Source organism: Hetaerina americana, unplaced genomic scaffold (genome assembly GCF_022747635.1).
Source record: "Hetaerina americana unplaced genomic scaffold, ioHetAmer1.1.p SCAF_13, whole genome shotgun sequence".
Lineage (NCBI taxonomy): Eukaryota > Metazoa > Arthropoda > Insecta > Odonata > Calopterygidae > Hetaerina > Hetaerina americana.
In genome coordinates, this window is record NW_027286403.1 from 5,341,764 (window position 1) to 5,357,795 (window position 16,032).

Here is a 16,032-nt window from a genome sequence, read left to right on the forward strand (position 1 = left end):
CCTGCCTTAATTATAGAATAACTTGATTTAAATGAATTTTAACTGTCTCTTCTATCCAAAGTGATAAAAAATATGAATATTCAAGAAAACTACAGTAATATGATTTCATTAACCATGTCAGTTTAATCAGTTAGTCATTACTGTCAGTAAAATATTTTACGAGGTATTTAAGAGGGTCTTATTCATGTAAGGTTACTTAAGGTTACTATTTACTGTCTGGACCCAATTTCACTAATGACGATCTATTCTTGGCCTTGCATCATTTCCCAATTTGACATTGAATTAATGCAATGCTATTCATGAAGAGGGCTATTGATACAGTTAATCTCACTACACTGATTACAAAATAGATATTATGGAATCACTGAGATGGCACTGGAGTAGTTTAATTATCCTGGAGATATCAAAGAGAAAAGATGACAGAATTTTTGACAAAATGCCTTGTGATATTAGTATCCCACAAGGAAGTGTGCTCAGTAATCTCTTCCTCTAATTTAGCTTAATGATATGGATTTATGTCATAAAACTGCAGTAAAAGTATAAACTTTAAATACAGGCAAGAAAGAATGCATTTAAATGAAAATTTATGTTAATAGGTAGCTATTTAAGGAAACTACTGCAATCTTATTACTTCAACTTTTCCCTGCTTCAGAAAAAATAATCCCCAGCTAGACGAGACAGTAAATATGAATTAATGACATTGAAAATGCATATGACTGGACGACCAGCAATTTATTTACACAGTGCACTCAGTTTCTTACATAATAGTATTGGGCATATTAATGATGATTTCCAACATCTTGAAAGCGGGGGGTTGGGTTTATTTGTGTCAGGGAAGGGATAGTGGTTCCACCATGGCTATGAGGTGGCATGAGGGCCTGGTGGAGGGACATGGGAAGGGTCGGGACGATCAGGTATGTTGACAGGTTGGTTTTGTTCTTCCCTCTTGGTAAGTTTCTCGTAGAGTGGGGAGGGCACAACTGTTCATAACAAAGGATCATTTTGGGGCCAGCCAATAACCTTCTTAACTAGATTTGCTCGAGATCATCCGTTTGTAATTCTTTATAGGGAGGATGTGCAGTATTTTAAGGAAAAAATTGCTAACATGGTTGTATTATACCAAGTGTTCTGCAAAGAGGGAATTGGAGTTCTGATTTCAGGGATGCCTGGCAAGCTCTTTGACTCATGTCTCAAAATTTCTCAGTCTGATTGACATTGAGAGAGATAGCAACTATGGCATTTCAGTGAATGAATGCCTGGTTTGAGAAGTATTTCTTTTTATCTTTGCCATTAGCTATGAGTTATTATTATAAGTTGATGAAACGTGTGCTTTCTTCAAAATGTATATTTAGCAAAAAATTTTTTAAATAATGCAAGTATAATTTTTCTTAGTGTTCTCATGACCCCTCCACTGCTATAAGGTATCTGCACATTAGTCTCTCTCAGTAGGTTTCGCAGGTTTATCACTCCCCCCTGCCTGTGCGGGTGATTTCCAGCAACAGACTTTTTCCTCAATGATATCAGTTTACAATCCCAAAACAATCTCCAATTTGCATTAATCTTTCAACACCCTATCCAATTTTTCCTCGATATATCATTGTTATTTTATTTTCAATTGTCCTTGTAACTACTGTCAAAATATCTAAACATTGTAGCTATGACTGTTGATGGATTAATACATGCACATAACAAGGGATTGGTTGGGACTATGTAATCTCAATGTTGTCCCAATAAAGGCATTTTTATCATTACAATAACCAACATACTCAACAAAAACATGTATGCGCAGTTACTTGCAAATGTCTGGCAAAAAAAGGATCATTGTCACTTCCCCTATGTAGCACTCATGTTGAATCCTTGAAAGACCCATTATGCCATGACATTCATGAACCATAATCACATCTAATCTTCATACAAGCTTAAAGTCACCAAGTGCTTTCAAAAATTAGGTTCCAGTGCAATGCTAGGTATGTGCTGCTTCCGATGAATAATTTTTACTCTTCAAAGGTGATTACTTTAGCCACATTCAGCTTGAAATGATATCCAACAGTAACAATACAAAATATCTGTAGCCAACAAACCAGAAAGAGCTTAGTGAATCGTTAAGCTTGTCTAAAAAATTTGATAAATTCTTTGTAAATGAACCAACCCCATGAAATAAAATTCAGACTTAAGGGTTGAAAGCCATGGGTAATTACAAATTTTGACTTTTTAGAGAAATCTCATAAGCAAGTAGGAGACATTCTTTCCTTGAACCTATGCATTGCCATTACCTTTACAAGTGACTGTTCCCAGAAGGGGCCTGATAATGAACCTTTAATACAAAATCACATTAATAATATTTTATTTACATAATACAAAATCAAATCTTATAGCCTAAAAATATCATTACAGTGCAACTTCCAATTACATCCAACCATGAATGTACTTAATGGAGTCAACCCTACAATGGAGACAATTTTCAGCTAGTGCATTACAATCCATGTATCTATGTAAAATTTCTCCATAATGAATCAAACATTAAGTTATGAGCAGCTGGATTCCTTGGATACCAGAGATTTGCACTGCAAATAGTACTTATTACTTGATGGGAACAATAGTTCCCTCAAATAATTGAACATCACCTGTACAAGCACTCTGCCAGGCTGTTGACTGATCCAGGAGATGCATTTGAAAGTGAGGCAAGTCTTTCCCATCCTGACAGAAGTGCACTCACTTTGTCCTGGTACTTTTTTTTGGGGTTCTTTATAACCACTTCCAAACCCTAAAAGGAGAGGTACATGAGTTAATATCATATAACTTCCCATTGCATGATTTGATAAATGATGAATAATGTGATTCAAGACTTCTGCATTCAAAATATATTTTTAAATAAAAAACTAATAAAATTATACTCGACCTCTATTATTTAGATTAACTAGATAACTACTGCACTTACTAGAAACCTTAGGTATAATCAGATGAGACTGCTTTGTATTAAGTCTACAGAAGTCATATGAGCTTTCATAAGGACATATAGATGGTGTATCAGGCCACGACCCATCAAAACACAGAAAAATGCTATAAACGGAGTCCGAAATTAATTTGCTCTCCCTTTCCATCGCGGTCACAAAATGCCAAAAAGAAAAGTGATTGCTGGAATCCTTGTACAGCAGTATACGCACCCAAATGTCTTCTTTTGAATTTTAATTATGACATTTGTTCAATAATTTTTTTATTGATTGTGGGAGATTACTTATTAGAGATTTGCCCACATTTGGCATTAGTGTCATCAGTAGTGGTTTGACACCATAAATACCTTACAGCACTGATGGGAGATTATTAAGAAAGTACTGGGGTTAATCCACAGTAGAAGGAAAAACATGAGCGATACAACTCAGTCTTCAAGATCATTCAATGATCACTTGAAAATAGCTTTCACATTTAATGAACACTTTGTTCTAGTTTTTGCATTTCCATAAAAGAGCACCAACCATTTATAATAATCATGAAACCCACAACCCAACCCAAATGAAAATGTAGAGCATTCACTATTTTGAGCTAATTTGAGCAAATGAAATTTTACTCGAGATGGATATCACTCTCACCCAGCCAATTTTCCAGAATTTATGGCATTGGTGGAGTTCTCCTTTAAGAGTTTAATGTCTACTTAGACCCTATTCTTCACCATGTATATAACCTCAGTATTTCTACTGGTGAATTACCTTTGGATCTAAAGAAAGCAGCAGTCATCCCAATTCGTAAAAAAGGCAGAAATGACAAATTGGGAAACTGCAGATCTCTACTCCCAATCCTCTCCAATATCCTAGAGAAACTGGTTAAAAAAAATGGATACTAATATTCTTCTACAGAACTAACAATCTTAGCCTAAGGTCATTTCAATGCAGGAATGGAATAGGTACTGAAGATGCACTAATGAACTTTACGCAGAGCATATAATCCTATGTTAATAGGCATACAGCTAGTTAATTTAGAGATACTAAAGACCATTTAATACACCGAATCACAACATACTATTTGCAAAAAAATTATCAAGCTGGAATTCAGGGCTTTACCACAGACTGGTTAACACTTTATTAACACTGGTAAACACTCTATTAAACATGTGCTCCCAACGCATAGAAGTTAATAACTGTTACAGTGAACAAAATAACTATAACATTTGGTGCCACAAGGATGTGCTTGGCCCCATTTGTTCTTAAGAATGATTTGATCTTAAATGACTTCTTTAATTATAGATGTCATGGTTATTTCACTGCATTTAAAGCCGATGTAGCCTTTACGTAATAAAATATTCCACGGGATGTTTTGAAAAGGAAACTAGAAAAAGGCTTGACAATCTTGTCTGAATGGTTTCATTGTGAATGGGTGCAACTAACTGATACAACTAAATATATATTACACGACTTATGTAATAAATAGGTCAACTGCAATTTTACTTCACACCAGAGTTAAGTTTTAAAAAATAAATTATGAAGTTAAAAATATCTTATTCACTGTTAATACTTTAAAAATATTGAGCATGATTTCACTTGGTGTAGTCTTTGACTATGCCTCGGAGTGGAAGGAACATATTTTTAGGGTAAAAATGTCCTAAAAAATGCATAATAGAGATGTATTTCTTTCCTGTTTCTCCCAAGAAAGCCACTTCCGAATCTTCCTACCCAACTCTCTAACTTGTTTCTCCCAAGAAAGGGAAAGGTGAATCTCCCATAGAAAATGAGTCTCCCAGCCCAAGTCCGTAACTCACGAAGCAACTTTCAGGAGACTCGGATGAGAGAATCATGCCAATCCAGAGAGGCCAGCCTAAAGTTTTCTCTCGTGGGGAAATTGCAAATTGTGACAGTAATTTGCCAACTCTTTTTCAGGTCAATTCAAATGGAAGTAAGGAACCCTGTAATGGACCTGGGGAGATTAATTTCCATATTTTAGGAGTAATTAGATGAAAAGCAATAACTTATGATCTAGCGGAAGGTTTTAGACATTTCTGAAGTATGTTTTCTTGAATTACCAAATACCTACTTCACCCATCACAGGTCAGTGTTTTGGTTTATCTTCTGTCTTTTAGTCTGTTTATGGCTATTAAAATTCTATTTCATGTACACACATAATTATTATGATGAATATGGGTTGGTTGATGAGTAATGCTAATTGTTGCAAACGAACAATGACCATAATATCTACTGCACAAATGAGGAAGTTTGCAGTCCATTAAGATGAAACATGTAATTTTGCTTTAAAATTTGTTGTTCTATATAACCCAGGAGTCAACATGAATGTCTTTTTTTTCAAATAAATTGATATCTTTGTGTATGCATCAAAATTAAATTATTTGTCTGTCTGTAAAAATTGATAAAAGTTGGTTGGGGGTCAAAGCATTTAATAGGCATCAACCAAATTCCTCCTTTCTACATTTTGGTAGAGACAAAGGTCAACACTTAATAAGATCATGCAAAGGTTCCTTCTTTAATTTCAATTTGAATCAACTAAAAACAACCATTATGCAATTTGTTTTTAAAAATAATAAATTTACAACATAAAAAACAAAAAAATCAACTTTCTTAGATTAAATCATGATTAAGTCAGTATATTTTTCCACAAATTTAAGAGGCACACTCTCAAGATACTACTCTTTGAAATGATGCGAGTTCTAATGCTGATAACAAGTACATTAATTCTGAACGTTGAAGTGGTGAATTTTAAACGAAATTATAAAAGCAATATTGGGATAATTAAAGAGGCATATTATGTTAATAAATAATTGTGTACATTTAAAAACAAATTTATTTGAAAAACAACCTGGCAAACATTAAACAAAATTTAGAGATTAGGATTATGGAGTCTGAAAATCAGTTAGAATGGCTGCAAACAATGTGAAAACAGGAAAACAATGGTGGGATTATTACATAGGAAAATTATGTGACTAAAGAATATTTCCAGTCAAAAAACATTAAATTGATTTGATAAGTCTTACATATGCTACACAAAATTTAGAAATTAGAATTAAGAGCCTGAAATTCAGCCAGAACCACCGGATTCACAGTATACATGATGATTGTTGCATGTTGAGCATGACAGACACTGCATCTTGGTTCTTTTACCTTCTTTTCAAGGAAATAGTTGAATAAAAATTTGATTCTATTCTCTCTGCAATGCATCTCAAAACATTTGTAGAGGAAAAATGTGTATTTCCAAATTACTACACAAACTTCGAAAGATTTTGAAAAAATATGGTCCAATAATATGGTTTTTATAACTTCCAACTTCAGGAACAATATCATTGTGGAAAACCCATTAAGATAACTCTGCCAAAGCATGCATTAGCCGAATGCATATACAACACGGGGAATCCAGTAATTATTTTCCTCAGAGCTCAAGACTGTCAAAATTTTCCACAAAAGACACTTACTAAGCTTGTGGCTCCATTGAGTACACTTCTGATATCTCTGGGAAGTTTTTTTTACTGCATGGTGGAACTGGAAATCAGTTTTTTGTTGAAATTATAGCAACTGAACTGTTTTAGTTGTTTGTTAGAACACATTAAGTGATTTATAGCAATGGTTATTCTTCCATTTCATTGTGAAGATTATTTAATAATTTGAAATAATACGAATCACACAATATTATGAAGGATATGATATTACTTCATGCAGGCAATTGAAACTGTGCTGTATCAAATGGTACATCATAATTCAATTATACTTAACAATTTTTCTTTCATGCTAAACAAAAGCATTAATTCTAAGCACACTGATTGGATGTTTCTTTTAAATCCTAACTGAAGGCTGAGTAAGTGGAAATCATATTGTCTTTAAACCAAGAGAGTAAGTGGGTTTAGTATTTAGAAAATACCAATTGCTTGCATTTTGCAAAAAACCTTGTCATTTCTGCTATTATTTCAAAACATATTTATAGCTTAGGGCTGATGTTATTTCCCATAAAATGCTATTTACCTCTAGATTTGAGGGAATTTTTATTGTGTGATAATTTTCCTGCATGTTGTGATGATCTTACAATGCAGTCATGCAAATGTTTCATTGAAGACTTTAGATCACATTGTTAGGTGGTTTCCCTGACTTTTGACTTTCAGGGAATGAACCGTATTAGGACACATGAAATGGAAGAAACTTCGCATCTTTTTGATTAAAAAATGCTATGCGTAATTGATATGTACCTCGACAGTGTGCACGATTTTTTTCAACACAATGATAAATTATCATAAGAAAGAAATGAGTCCAAAACAAGCCTTATAGAATTATAAGAAAGCTACCTTGATCATAAGCCTCATATGATCAATGCAGCATTCATTCTTCTCCAAAATAAAACTTCTTCTAGAGCAACAAATATTTAAATCATACACCGAAAATTAGAGGGAAAGAAAATAACCTTTGTCTTTTACGCTGTCTCTGTGCATTTGCCTCCAAAATTTACAAATCACTACCACCCCTCCATTTTCGAGGAATGGATTTAAGTAAAGTGTACAGACACCTGGTGTGGCATCAGTCACCCTATGAAAGAAGGTGTCACCACATTTCACACAGGCTAGTCTACAGTTACCAATTCAGATTAGGTTTTTCTTCCTTCCTTGTCAAAGTGTGGTACATGCGATCCACGCAAATGCTAAAAATATTTGATTTTCATGGCAAACATTGTCATCAATAAATCCTTTCAACTTGTGAGGTCCCTAGACCCCAAAAAATGGAAAGGTATTTTAATTTTGGGCATTGTAAAAAATGTATTCTTCCTTCTTTGTCTATTCTTGAACACATCATTTTCCTTCATCGGGAAGTGCAGATACTAGAAATGCAATCATTCCCCTGCCACAAAATGCACTTTCAAAATTTCCATATATATTGGTGAAACATGTTTGCTTGTGGGTTTGACAACATTACCAGAGGGCTGTCACAGAAATTCTGGATCTCAGTGAGCAAGTGGACAGTGTTCATAAGTGGATGGATGAAATTTTAAGGAACCATGGGAGATGCCATGAGGATATCGCTGAGGGATCAGGGTTTGAACCTAGGTCAAGGCGAATAATTTTTACACTAAGGGATTATTTCACTGTGGAGGATTAAATATTGGTGTCAGCCAAGGTCAGGCCCAAGCAGAGTGAACCCTGCAGTAAGAAAAAATAGCAAAGTTGGATAAGTCTTCCATCAGTGACACATAAGAAATGAGCAGCAACAAAAGTATCACCTACACACAGTACACAAGACTACTGCTTTTGAATAGTGTGACAAAGGTGAACCTCAACTCTACTTTCTGGCAAGTATTCTCAATTGCCAAGCATCAAACATGTGAATAAAAGAGTCCCTATACATATTTAAAAACTTTTTTGAGGAAAATATTTGTGAACTGATGTCCATGGAGATAAAACTTGTGGCATAACAGAAATTAAAAGAGGAAAAAAGTAAGCAGCTAAAGATGAAAAGAAGTCTGGATTAATATTGGAGGCAAACTGACAAGAAAGGGAATGCAACATTTTTTTGATCCCTTACTTTGCAAGGAATCACTTAAAAATCAAATTAAATAATTATTTTTAAGAAAACAGATAGCTAGCCACCCAAATTTATCACAAGTTTATGACCAAAACGTTTAGTTAGGAAATTTAGTAAAAATGTACCAGAAGTTATATTTCTGAAAGTTACCTGTGGATGAAAATTGCACATTACAAAAAACAACCACAATATGGAATGTAATTATAAACATAGTGTGATGCTAAAACTGGATGAGTGCAGAATATGATTGCCTTCACCAGAAAAAAACAGAAGAGCTAGTTGAGAAAGTCATAGGCAAAGATGTGTTAGGGTTTAACAAGACCTTTCAGGATAGTACTAGCTCTTGCATAAAATTTGCTGAAAAATTTATATAACAGGGATAAGTTATTTCTTCAGTAACCTGAAGTGTTTGACTTTTCAAATAAATATTAAAATAACACATTGGGGAATGTCCTAATGAGCAGCAAAAAAAACCCCTAAAACAATTACGAGACAAATATAATAAAAAAGGGGAAATAGGCGATGTACACCAGAGAAAACTAACGACAATGAAGTGGAGGGACTGGTATAAATTGGTAGAAATAAGAAGAGAAAAAGAGGACAATGGGAAATACTGAGAAGACTTAACAGAGACATTGTCCAAATAAAACCACCATCTGGGAAGAGAAAACATGACACCAAAACTAGTGTTGCATGCCTAGCATAAAAAAAATGAAAGGAAACTATTTTCTCCTGCAGTGAGTGGATGATGTATCAGAGAAGAACTGAGGCTTTTCAGACCTTTTTCCCTCACATCCATATCATATAAGGTCATGGAACATATAATTGCTAGTTCTTTGGTGAGATGGCATTAGCTCTAGTGCAGTCGATGCCACTTCAGATGTTCCCCAGAGAAATGCATTCCGACCACTTTCATTCCTTTTATATTAATGACAGTACCTTTATTGTTAAGAGTAAGATATGGTTATTTGCTGATTATGCACTAAATTACAGAGATAACCGTAAACCTGAGGATAAAGTATCTTTAGCAGATGCCCTTAATGTTATGAAAGGTTGGTGCAACACATGGCAATTAAAACTAAAATTTTAAAAGTGCTATAAAATTAATTTGTGGGATAGGAGTACTTCCCTCCCAAATACCTACAGCATCAGGAATATCAGAATAGAAAGTGTAAACTCAATTAAATAATACGGTGTTACTCTTACTTAAAACCTCTTCTGGGTGAAACACACATGAGGGGAATATGTGGACAAGCTAACAAAATAAAGATTTATTAGAAGACTCTTGGAAATATGAGATGAAAATTTTATATCTTTTGCACATTAGGCCTCATTGAGAATATGCTTTAAGTACATAGAATCCTTAAGAAGTTGGATTGATAGCCAAATTAGATCACGTGCAGCATAGAGGAACTAGATTGGTAAAATGTTGTTATGATAAACTTCGTAGTAAATCAAAATTATTAGAGAAACTAGGTTGGAATAACTCTTGTAGTAAAAATTAAATTATAGATTAAATCTCTTGCAAAAATTGGAACGAAGTCTCTTTAGAAATAATGTTGAAAATTTATATTTGGAACCATTGTACTACATAAGGGAAATCATGTAAATAACATCAAAGACATTATGAATAGGACAATTAGATTTAAGATGGCATTTTTCCTGAGGACGATAATGGATCAGAATAACATTGTTCAGTTGTGCTAGGAGGGGAAGAATATTTTATCTAGTAGTCTGTTGTGTAATCACCTCCTGCTCTACATCCTAGGGGTAGCTTACAAGATATCATGTATGTATTTATTGATGTACTTCTTGATGTTCACCCAATGCCTTAAAATACATCACACGAAGCTAAATTATTAAATAAAAGTGAAACGTCATTGTGTACATATATAAATTAACTGATTATGCTTTAGAAGATTTGATTCAATTAAAAAACAGTTATCAACTCCAAGGTTAGTTTGATAGGGGAAGGTAGAGCTCACCCAGCACTAAACCCAATGATGTGTGTAATTCACATGTCAGGGTATAGGGGGTCAGCCCTTTTTCTGTGCCATCTGCGGTTTCCTAGGGAGATCGGGTGTCAGAAAAATCACACAGGGTGCCCAGAAGCATCACCCAGAATTGAACCTGGTCCTCTGTTGTGTAGCCTAGCACTCTACCCACCAGATTATCATACCTCTCCTCTATAGGTTAGTATGATACGCCAAAAGAGAGTAATTAGCATTTATTGCATCATAAGTTCTAGAAAGGTATGCAAACAATAAACTGCAGAAAAGTAACAATTTGCAGAGAGTCATAACAAATGGATAACTCTCAGGCAATCGCTCAAGTGGTATACCAATTACTCTGATAAGCACAGCATTAATATACCATCTCCTGAGTAATAAAGTATTAACAGTATTTCTATGGAACTGCGGTTCCCAAGATAAAGAACACTGTAAGCAAAAAAGAGATCCTTCATGACAATATTAAAGACACATGCCTCATATTTTCACACTTTTAATTGTAATGATATTAATACAGTTGGTAATAAAATGTTAATATGATGACAAACACCCCAACCACTAACAAATAAAGAAAAAATGTACAGACACTACATATTTTGGAAAGCTACAAGAAAAATGTGCATGGGGTGAATCATGATTGGATTTTCAAGCTGAAGAGACATGCCACATCTTGAATAAGCAAAGAAGAAAACTAAATAACCTACCATAAACATCAAAGCAAAGAAATTTTCTAATGCAGATAGAACTCCTTCAACATAAAATCCTACATTCGATACACAAACTACTGCTATGCTTCAAGTTGTATCTCTTATTTCTACATTGTTTAGCAATTTTAAGGATAGACAATATTCTTTCAAACATGTTTTAACACATTTTAACGTATTTTATTATCTAGCCTTCTTAGCAAGCACAAGATCAAGGCTAATTTTTCACCTAACTTCTTGATCATGCAGGAATATCAAAGGCAAGTATATTATCTAGGCTGGATGTGCAAAAATTAGTTTGGTTTTCAAAAAAGCATTCTGCAAACAGAGAGGTATTCTTCCTTTACACTTATGCACACATCATCATCATTCCCTGGCATGCATCTAAATTCACTACTTTTTTTCCAAACAGACATACACTGATTCAATTATAACGTGGTCTAAGTTGATGCTGATTAAAAAAAAAAAAGTTATCAACCCAAAGGTTGATTTTATAGGTGGATGGTAGATCTCACATAATACCAAGCCCAATGGCAAGTGAAATTCACGCATTAAAAAATAAACTACACAATTTGAACTTAAAAAAAACTCATTGAAATTCATAATGAAAAGAGACTCAGATAATACTGTGCATATTAATTTTTATTGAATGTACATTTGACTATATTAACTGGGGATAAAAATTTAGACTCCAACAGTATTTAACTCTTTAAACTGTTATTACACAATATCGAAAATAAATAGTTGTCACTGATATATCTAACACCACTTAATGCCACCACGGCTAACATCTTTTTTTGTTTTAGAACTTCAGTGATAATAAAACTAATATTTCACACCTCAGTACACTATGGTTCACAAACCACTCAACTCAACCTCAGCACCACGGTTACGAAAATGAACTAGTCTGCATCTGATGAGATGCAAAATTGGCTGGGACCAAAATGGCATGAGCATCTATGACTTCCAAGGCCTTTTCCACAGTTGGTACGGCATAAATGTTACCCTCAATCCACATGGTTTACATATTTTGTATCATTTGTGATGCATTTGCTGAAACTCACACACCCTAGAGTTCTCCAACACAGAACAAGCCTCTTCACAACAAGAAATATAGGGTACATTAATGCTTACACTTTTCTTAAAAAGACATTCTCCTACAGTTAGAGGATTTCTGAAAAAAATGTTGATTACAATTGAATAAACTTCCCATTTGAAACCCTATAAAGGCATTCCTGCTAGCAGTGATTCATACATACACTATGATGCAAATACTTCATCATAAGTTTGTATGAAATGCATTCCCATGCATCTTCCGTGCTTCTCCTTCACAAAGGTAAAGGTAAATGACACCATATTGTTTTAATTTCCTCTCCACATACGTAGATAATGGATGACTATGCCTCAACTATTTAACAACAGAAAGTGTGCACTCATTTTCAGTAACTTACATAAACATAAGCAGGTGGTAAATAGCCTTCCATAGCTGCAGCCTTTACGGGAAATCCTCCAATCTACAGCAGCTCCTGTGCATTTCATTGGTGTATTTCCAAATGTAGCCACTTAAGAGGATAGCTTCTTTTTCTGGTGAAATGCAGAAAATTTTTCCCAGTTTCTCATTTCCAGGTTATGTTTATTTCATTAATCCTTCCCAGTTAGTTCATTTTATTAAAATATTTTAAAACCAGACAAGCCACGTTTACAAGAAGAAACTCAATTCATGCCTACAGCCAACATAGCAGGGAGAGGTTAGGCCCTCAAGATTAGTTATGGAGGTTTTACAGACAACTTGTTAAAGGTATTAAGGAGGTTAGTAAATTAAGCAAATAGTCAACAAAAAATTATTATTTTCACATGTATACAAGTGAAGTTTCACGTGATATAGTACAAGCAGAAAATATTTATTCAAAAGACAAGTATTCATAACATGAAATGTTATACCATTGTTAATTATAATATTTTCATAACCTTTTACATTTGTCAAGATGAGAAAAAAAGAGAGCAAGCAAACTCAATCACTATAAAGCTCTCATGATAACATATTAACATAATTACAATCACAGCACCTTATATTATCACTACAATGTTATTAAAAATACAGCAACCTATTTACAACAAAATGTTAGTCTAAAATACTAAAAACGTGCAGGGTTACTTTTTGAGTTATTTTTTGGGAAAAAGTAACTCATGTGAATACTCCACTTTGAAAAAGGAATACAGGACTATTCTTTACAATGCCAAACGATCATATAACAATTCTCGAATTACTAATGCCTCTAACAAATCTAGGGAAGCCTGGAAAATAATTAATGAATCCAAATCTATCTCAAATGTCAACTCTGACATTGTACTTCGTAATACTTCTGGAAAGCTCAATCAAAATACTATACAGATGGCATCCTCCCTCAATGAACATTACCTATCTCAGATAACTCCTACAAATCAGTGTAACAGTGGCAAATATCCCCTTATTTCCAACTCTTGTAACTCGCTATTCTTATATCCCTGTTCGGAACATGAATTAACTAAGGCAATGTCCAAAATTAGTAATAAATACTCTGCAGGTCTTGATGGAATACCAGCCACTATTTTTAAGAAATCTTACGAGGCAATTAAGCATCCATTATTATTTTTAATTAACAAATCTCTAAAGGTAGGGAAATTCCCTGCCACCTTGAAAGTAGCGAAAGTCTTGCCCCTCTACAAGGGCAAAGGACCTAAAGACGATATGACTTCTTATCGGCCCATTTCATTGCTCAACCAATTCGGTAAAATATTTGAATTAATTTTTTACAATCGCTTAATATTATTTCTGGAATCCCATAACTTACTTTCTCCCAACCAACATGGTTTCAGGAAACTCAGGTCTACATCCACAGCTATATATCAAGCAGTTAACAAAATAACTTCTGATCTTGACAATAGATCTGAATCTCTTGCCTTATTTTTCGATTTTTCAAAGGCGTTTGATGCTGTCAATCACAACCTCTTACTTCGAAAAATTGAATGCCTGGGAATAAGAGGGACTTCCCTAGACTGGGTTAGATCCTATCTCCTGGACAGAAAACAATGTGTAGCCTTAAGTAAACAAGGAAGAGAGTTCCTTTCTCCAGTAAAAAGTGTTCTATGTGGTGTACCCCAGGGATCTGTCCTGGGCCCAATCTTGTTCCTTATGTACGTAAATGATCTACCAACATTACTGAACTCTGTACCAGGCGTGCTGCCTGTCGTCTATGCTGATGACACAAATGTCCTCGTGTCTGCCTCCTCTGTAGACACACTAATATTAACCTCTGTTTCCGTTACCCAGCTGTTACATGAGTGGTGTCTCCTCAATTCCCTCCTCCTCAATGTTAGTAAATCTTCTTTAATTTACTTTGCTAATAAGAATAAATCAGCTGCTTGCATAACTGTAAATATTGATAACGAACTTATTGTACAAAAAAGTAAATCATGTTTTCTAGGCATCTCTATTGACAGTCGTCTGTCTTGGGATGACCATATTCTCAAACTTCGTAATAAGTTGAGTTCACTCTGTCATCTTATCAGATTCATTAGGCATACCGTCAATACTGAGGTCTTATTGTCTCTTTATTATAGTGAATTTTACTCTCATGTTGTTTATAGTATTCTTTTATGGGGCCCTACACCTAATGCAAATATTATATTTAAAATTCAAAAACGGATCATCCGACTTATTTGCCTTGCTACTCATGCAGCATCCTGTCGTCCCCTCTTTAAAAAATTGACAATTTTACCCATTCCCTGCGTGTATATGTATTGCGCATCTTTGTATGTCAAAAGCAACTTCTCTAGTTATCTTTCCAATGCCAACGTTCACAATTATAACACAAGGCATTCTGCTGACCTCCACCAAAACTTTGTCAGAACCTGTACCACCGCCCATGGACCTAAACATATGGGCCTCAGGATTTTTAATAAACTTCCTAAAGAACTGAAAGCACAACATAAGCTGCCTATATTTAAGCTCAACCTTCAGAAATATTTACTCTGTAAAATGTTTTATTCTATTAATGAACTTCTTGTCCCATGAGTTTCTTTGTATTTAAACATGTACTTAGTATTTATCATTTCTTTATATAACATTGACGTGTCCTATATCTGTGCTTGTTTTTTACAATTGTACAAATCTGCTGGGCAAATAAAATTACTTACTTACTTACTTACCATAAAATAGGCTATGTAATTTTGCCTATCAAACACTAATCCATACATTTCATCATACATTACTGCAAATTAACAGGTAAAATTTGGCTCTGGAGTTTCAGGCTTTACTTCATGGAAGTATTCAGTATCCATTTTAAAAAATTGTGTACTTTAAAACACACTTTGTTTTAAGTTAAAACGCCTTTCACCAAATCGCCGGATCATCAGGTAGGAAGTAGGTAGGTAGCATACCTGACGATGCAGTAAGTTGGTGAAACATATTGTAACTTGAAATCTGTGGAAGAGTACAAAATCTTTTAAAATGGAGGTAAAATTCAGTTTTCAATTTCCTCATGCCTTGTTCATGAAATTATTTCAGATGCAACGAAATGGCAAATAAGGGACAAGTAGAGGGACCATTTGCAAGACTCAAAAACACTTCATCTAGAAATCATTTAGAACTTTATTTTTCAACACAATTCTGATTCAGAAGTTGAAATAATTTCGTGTTGATGTATTTATCTCAATTTTGTATTGCTACAAAACAGGCAGAACAGATGCCAAAACTTAGAGACAGCCTGAAATTACATTAAGTAACTCATTCAAATGATAACCTATACACATATTCCTGAGAAATACCAAAAAAAAAGACAC

The 16,032-nt window shown here is 34.2% G+C and overlaps 1 protein-coding gene across 3 annotated transcripts in view; it reads right to left on the reverse strand.

Annotated features, from left to right (window-relative positions):
• LOC139686058 (platelet binding protein GspB-like) overlaps positions 1-16,032 on the reverse strand; it is a 70,333-nt gene that overhangs the window by 38,614 nt on the left and 15,687 nt on the right. For 2 of the 3 annotated variants that reach the window (XM_071583168.1, XM_071583165.1), the window contains one exon: positions 2,625-2,764. In XM_071583168.1, the coding sequence (XP_071439269.1) occupies positions 2,625-2,764 (140 nt within the window). Of the gene's footprint in view, positions 1-2,624; positions 2,765-12,662; positions 12,796-16,032 lie in introns of all 3 variants that reach the window. The other variant, XM_071583167.1, reaches the window with a different exon arrangement.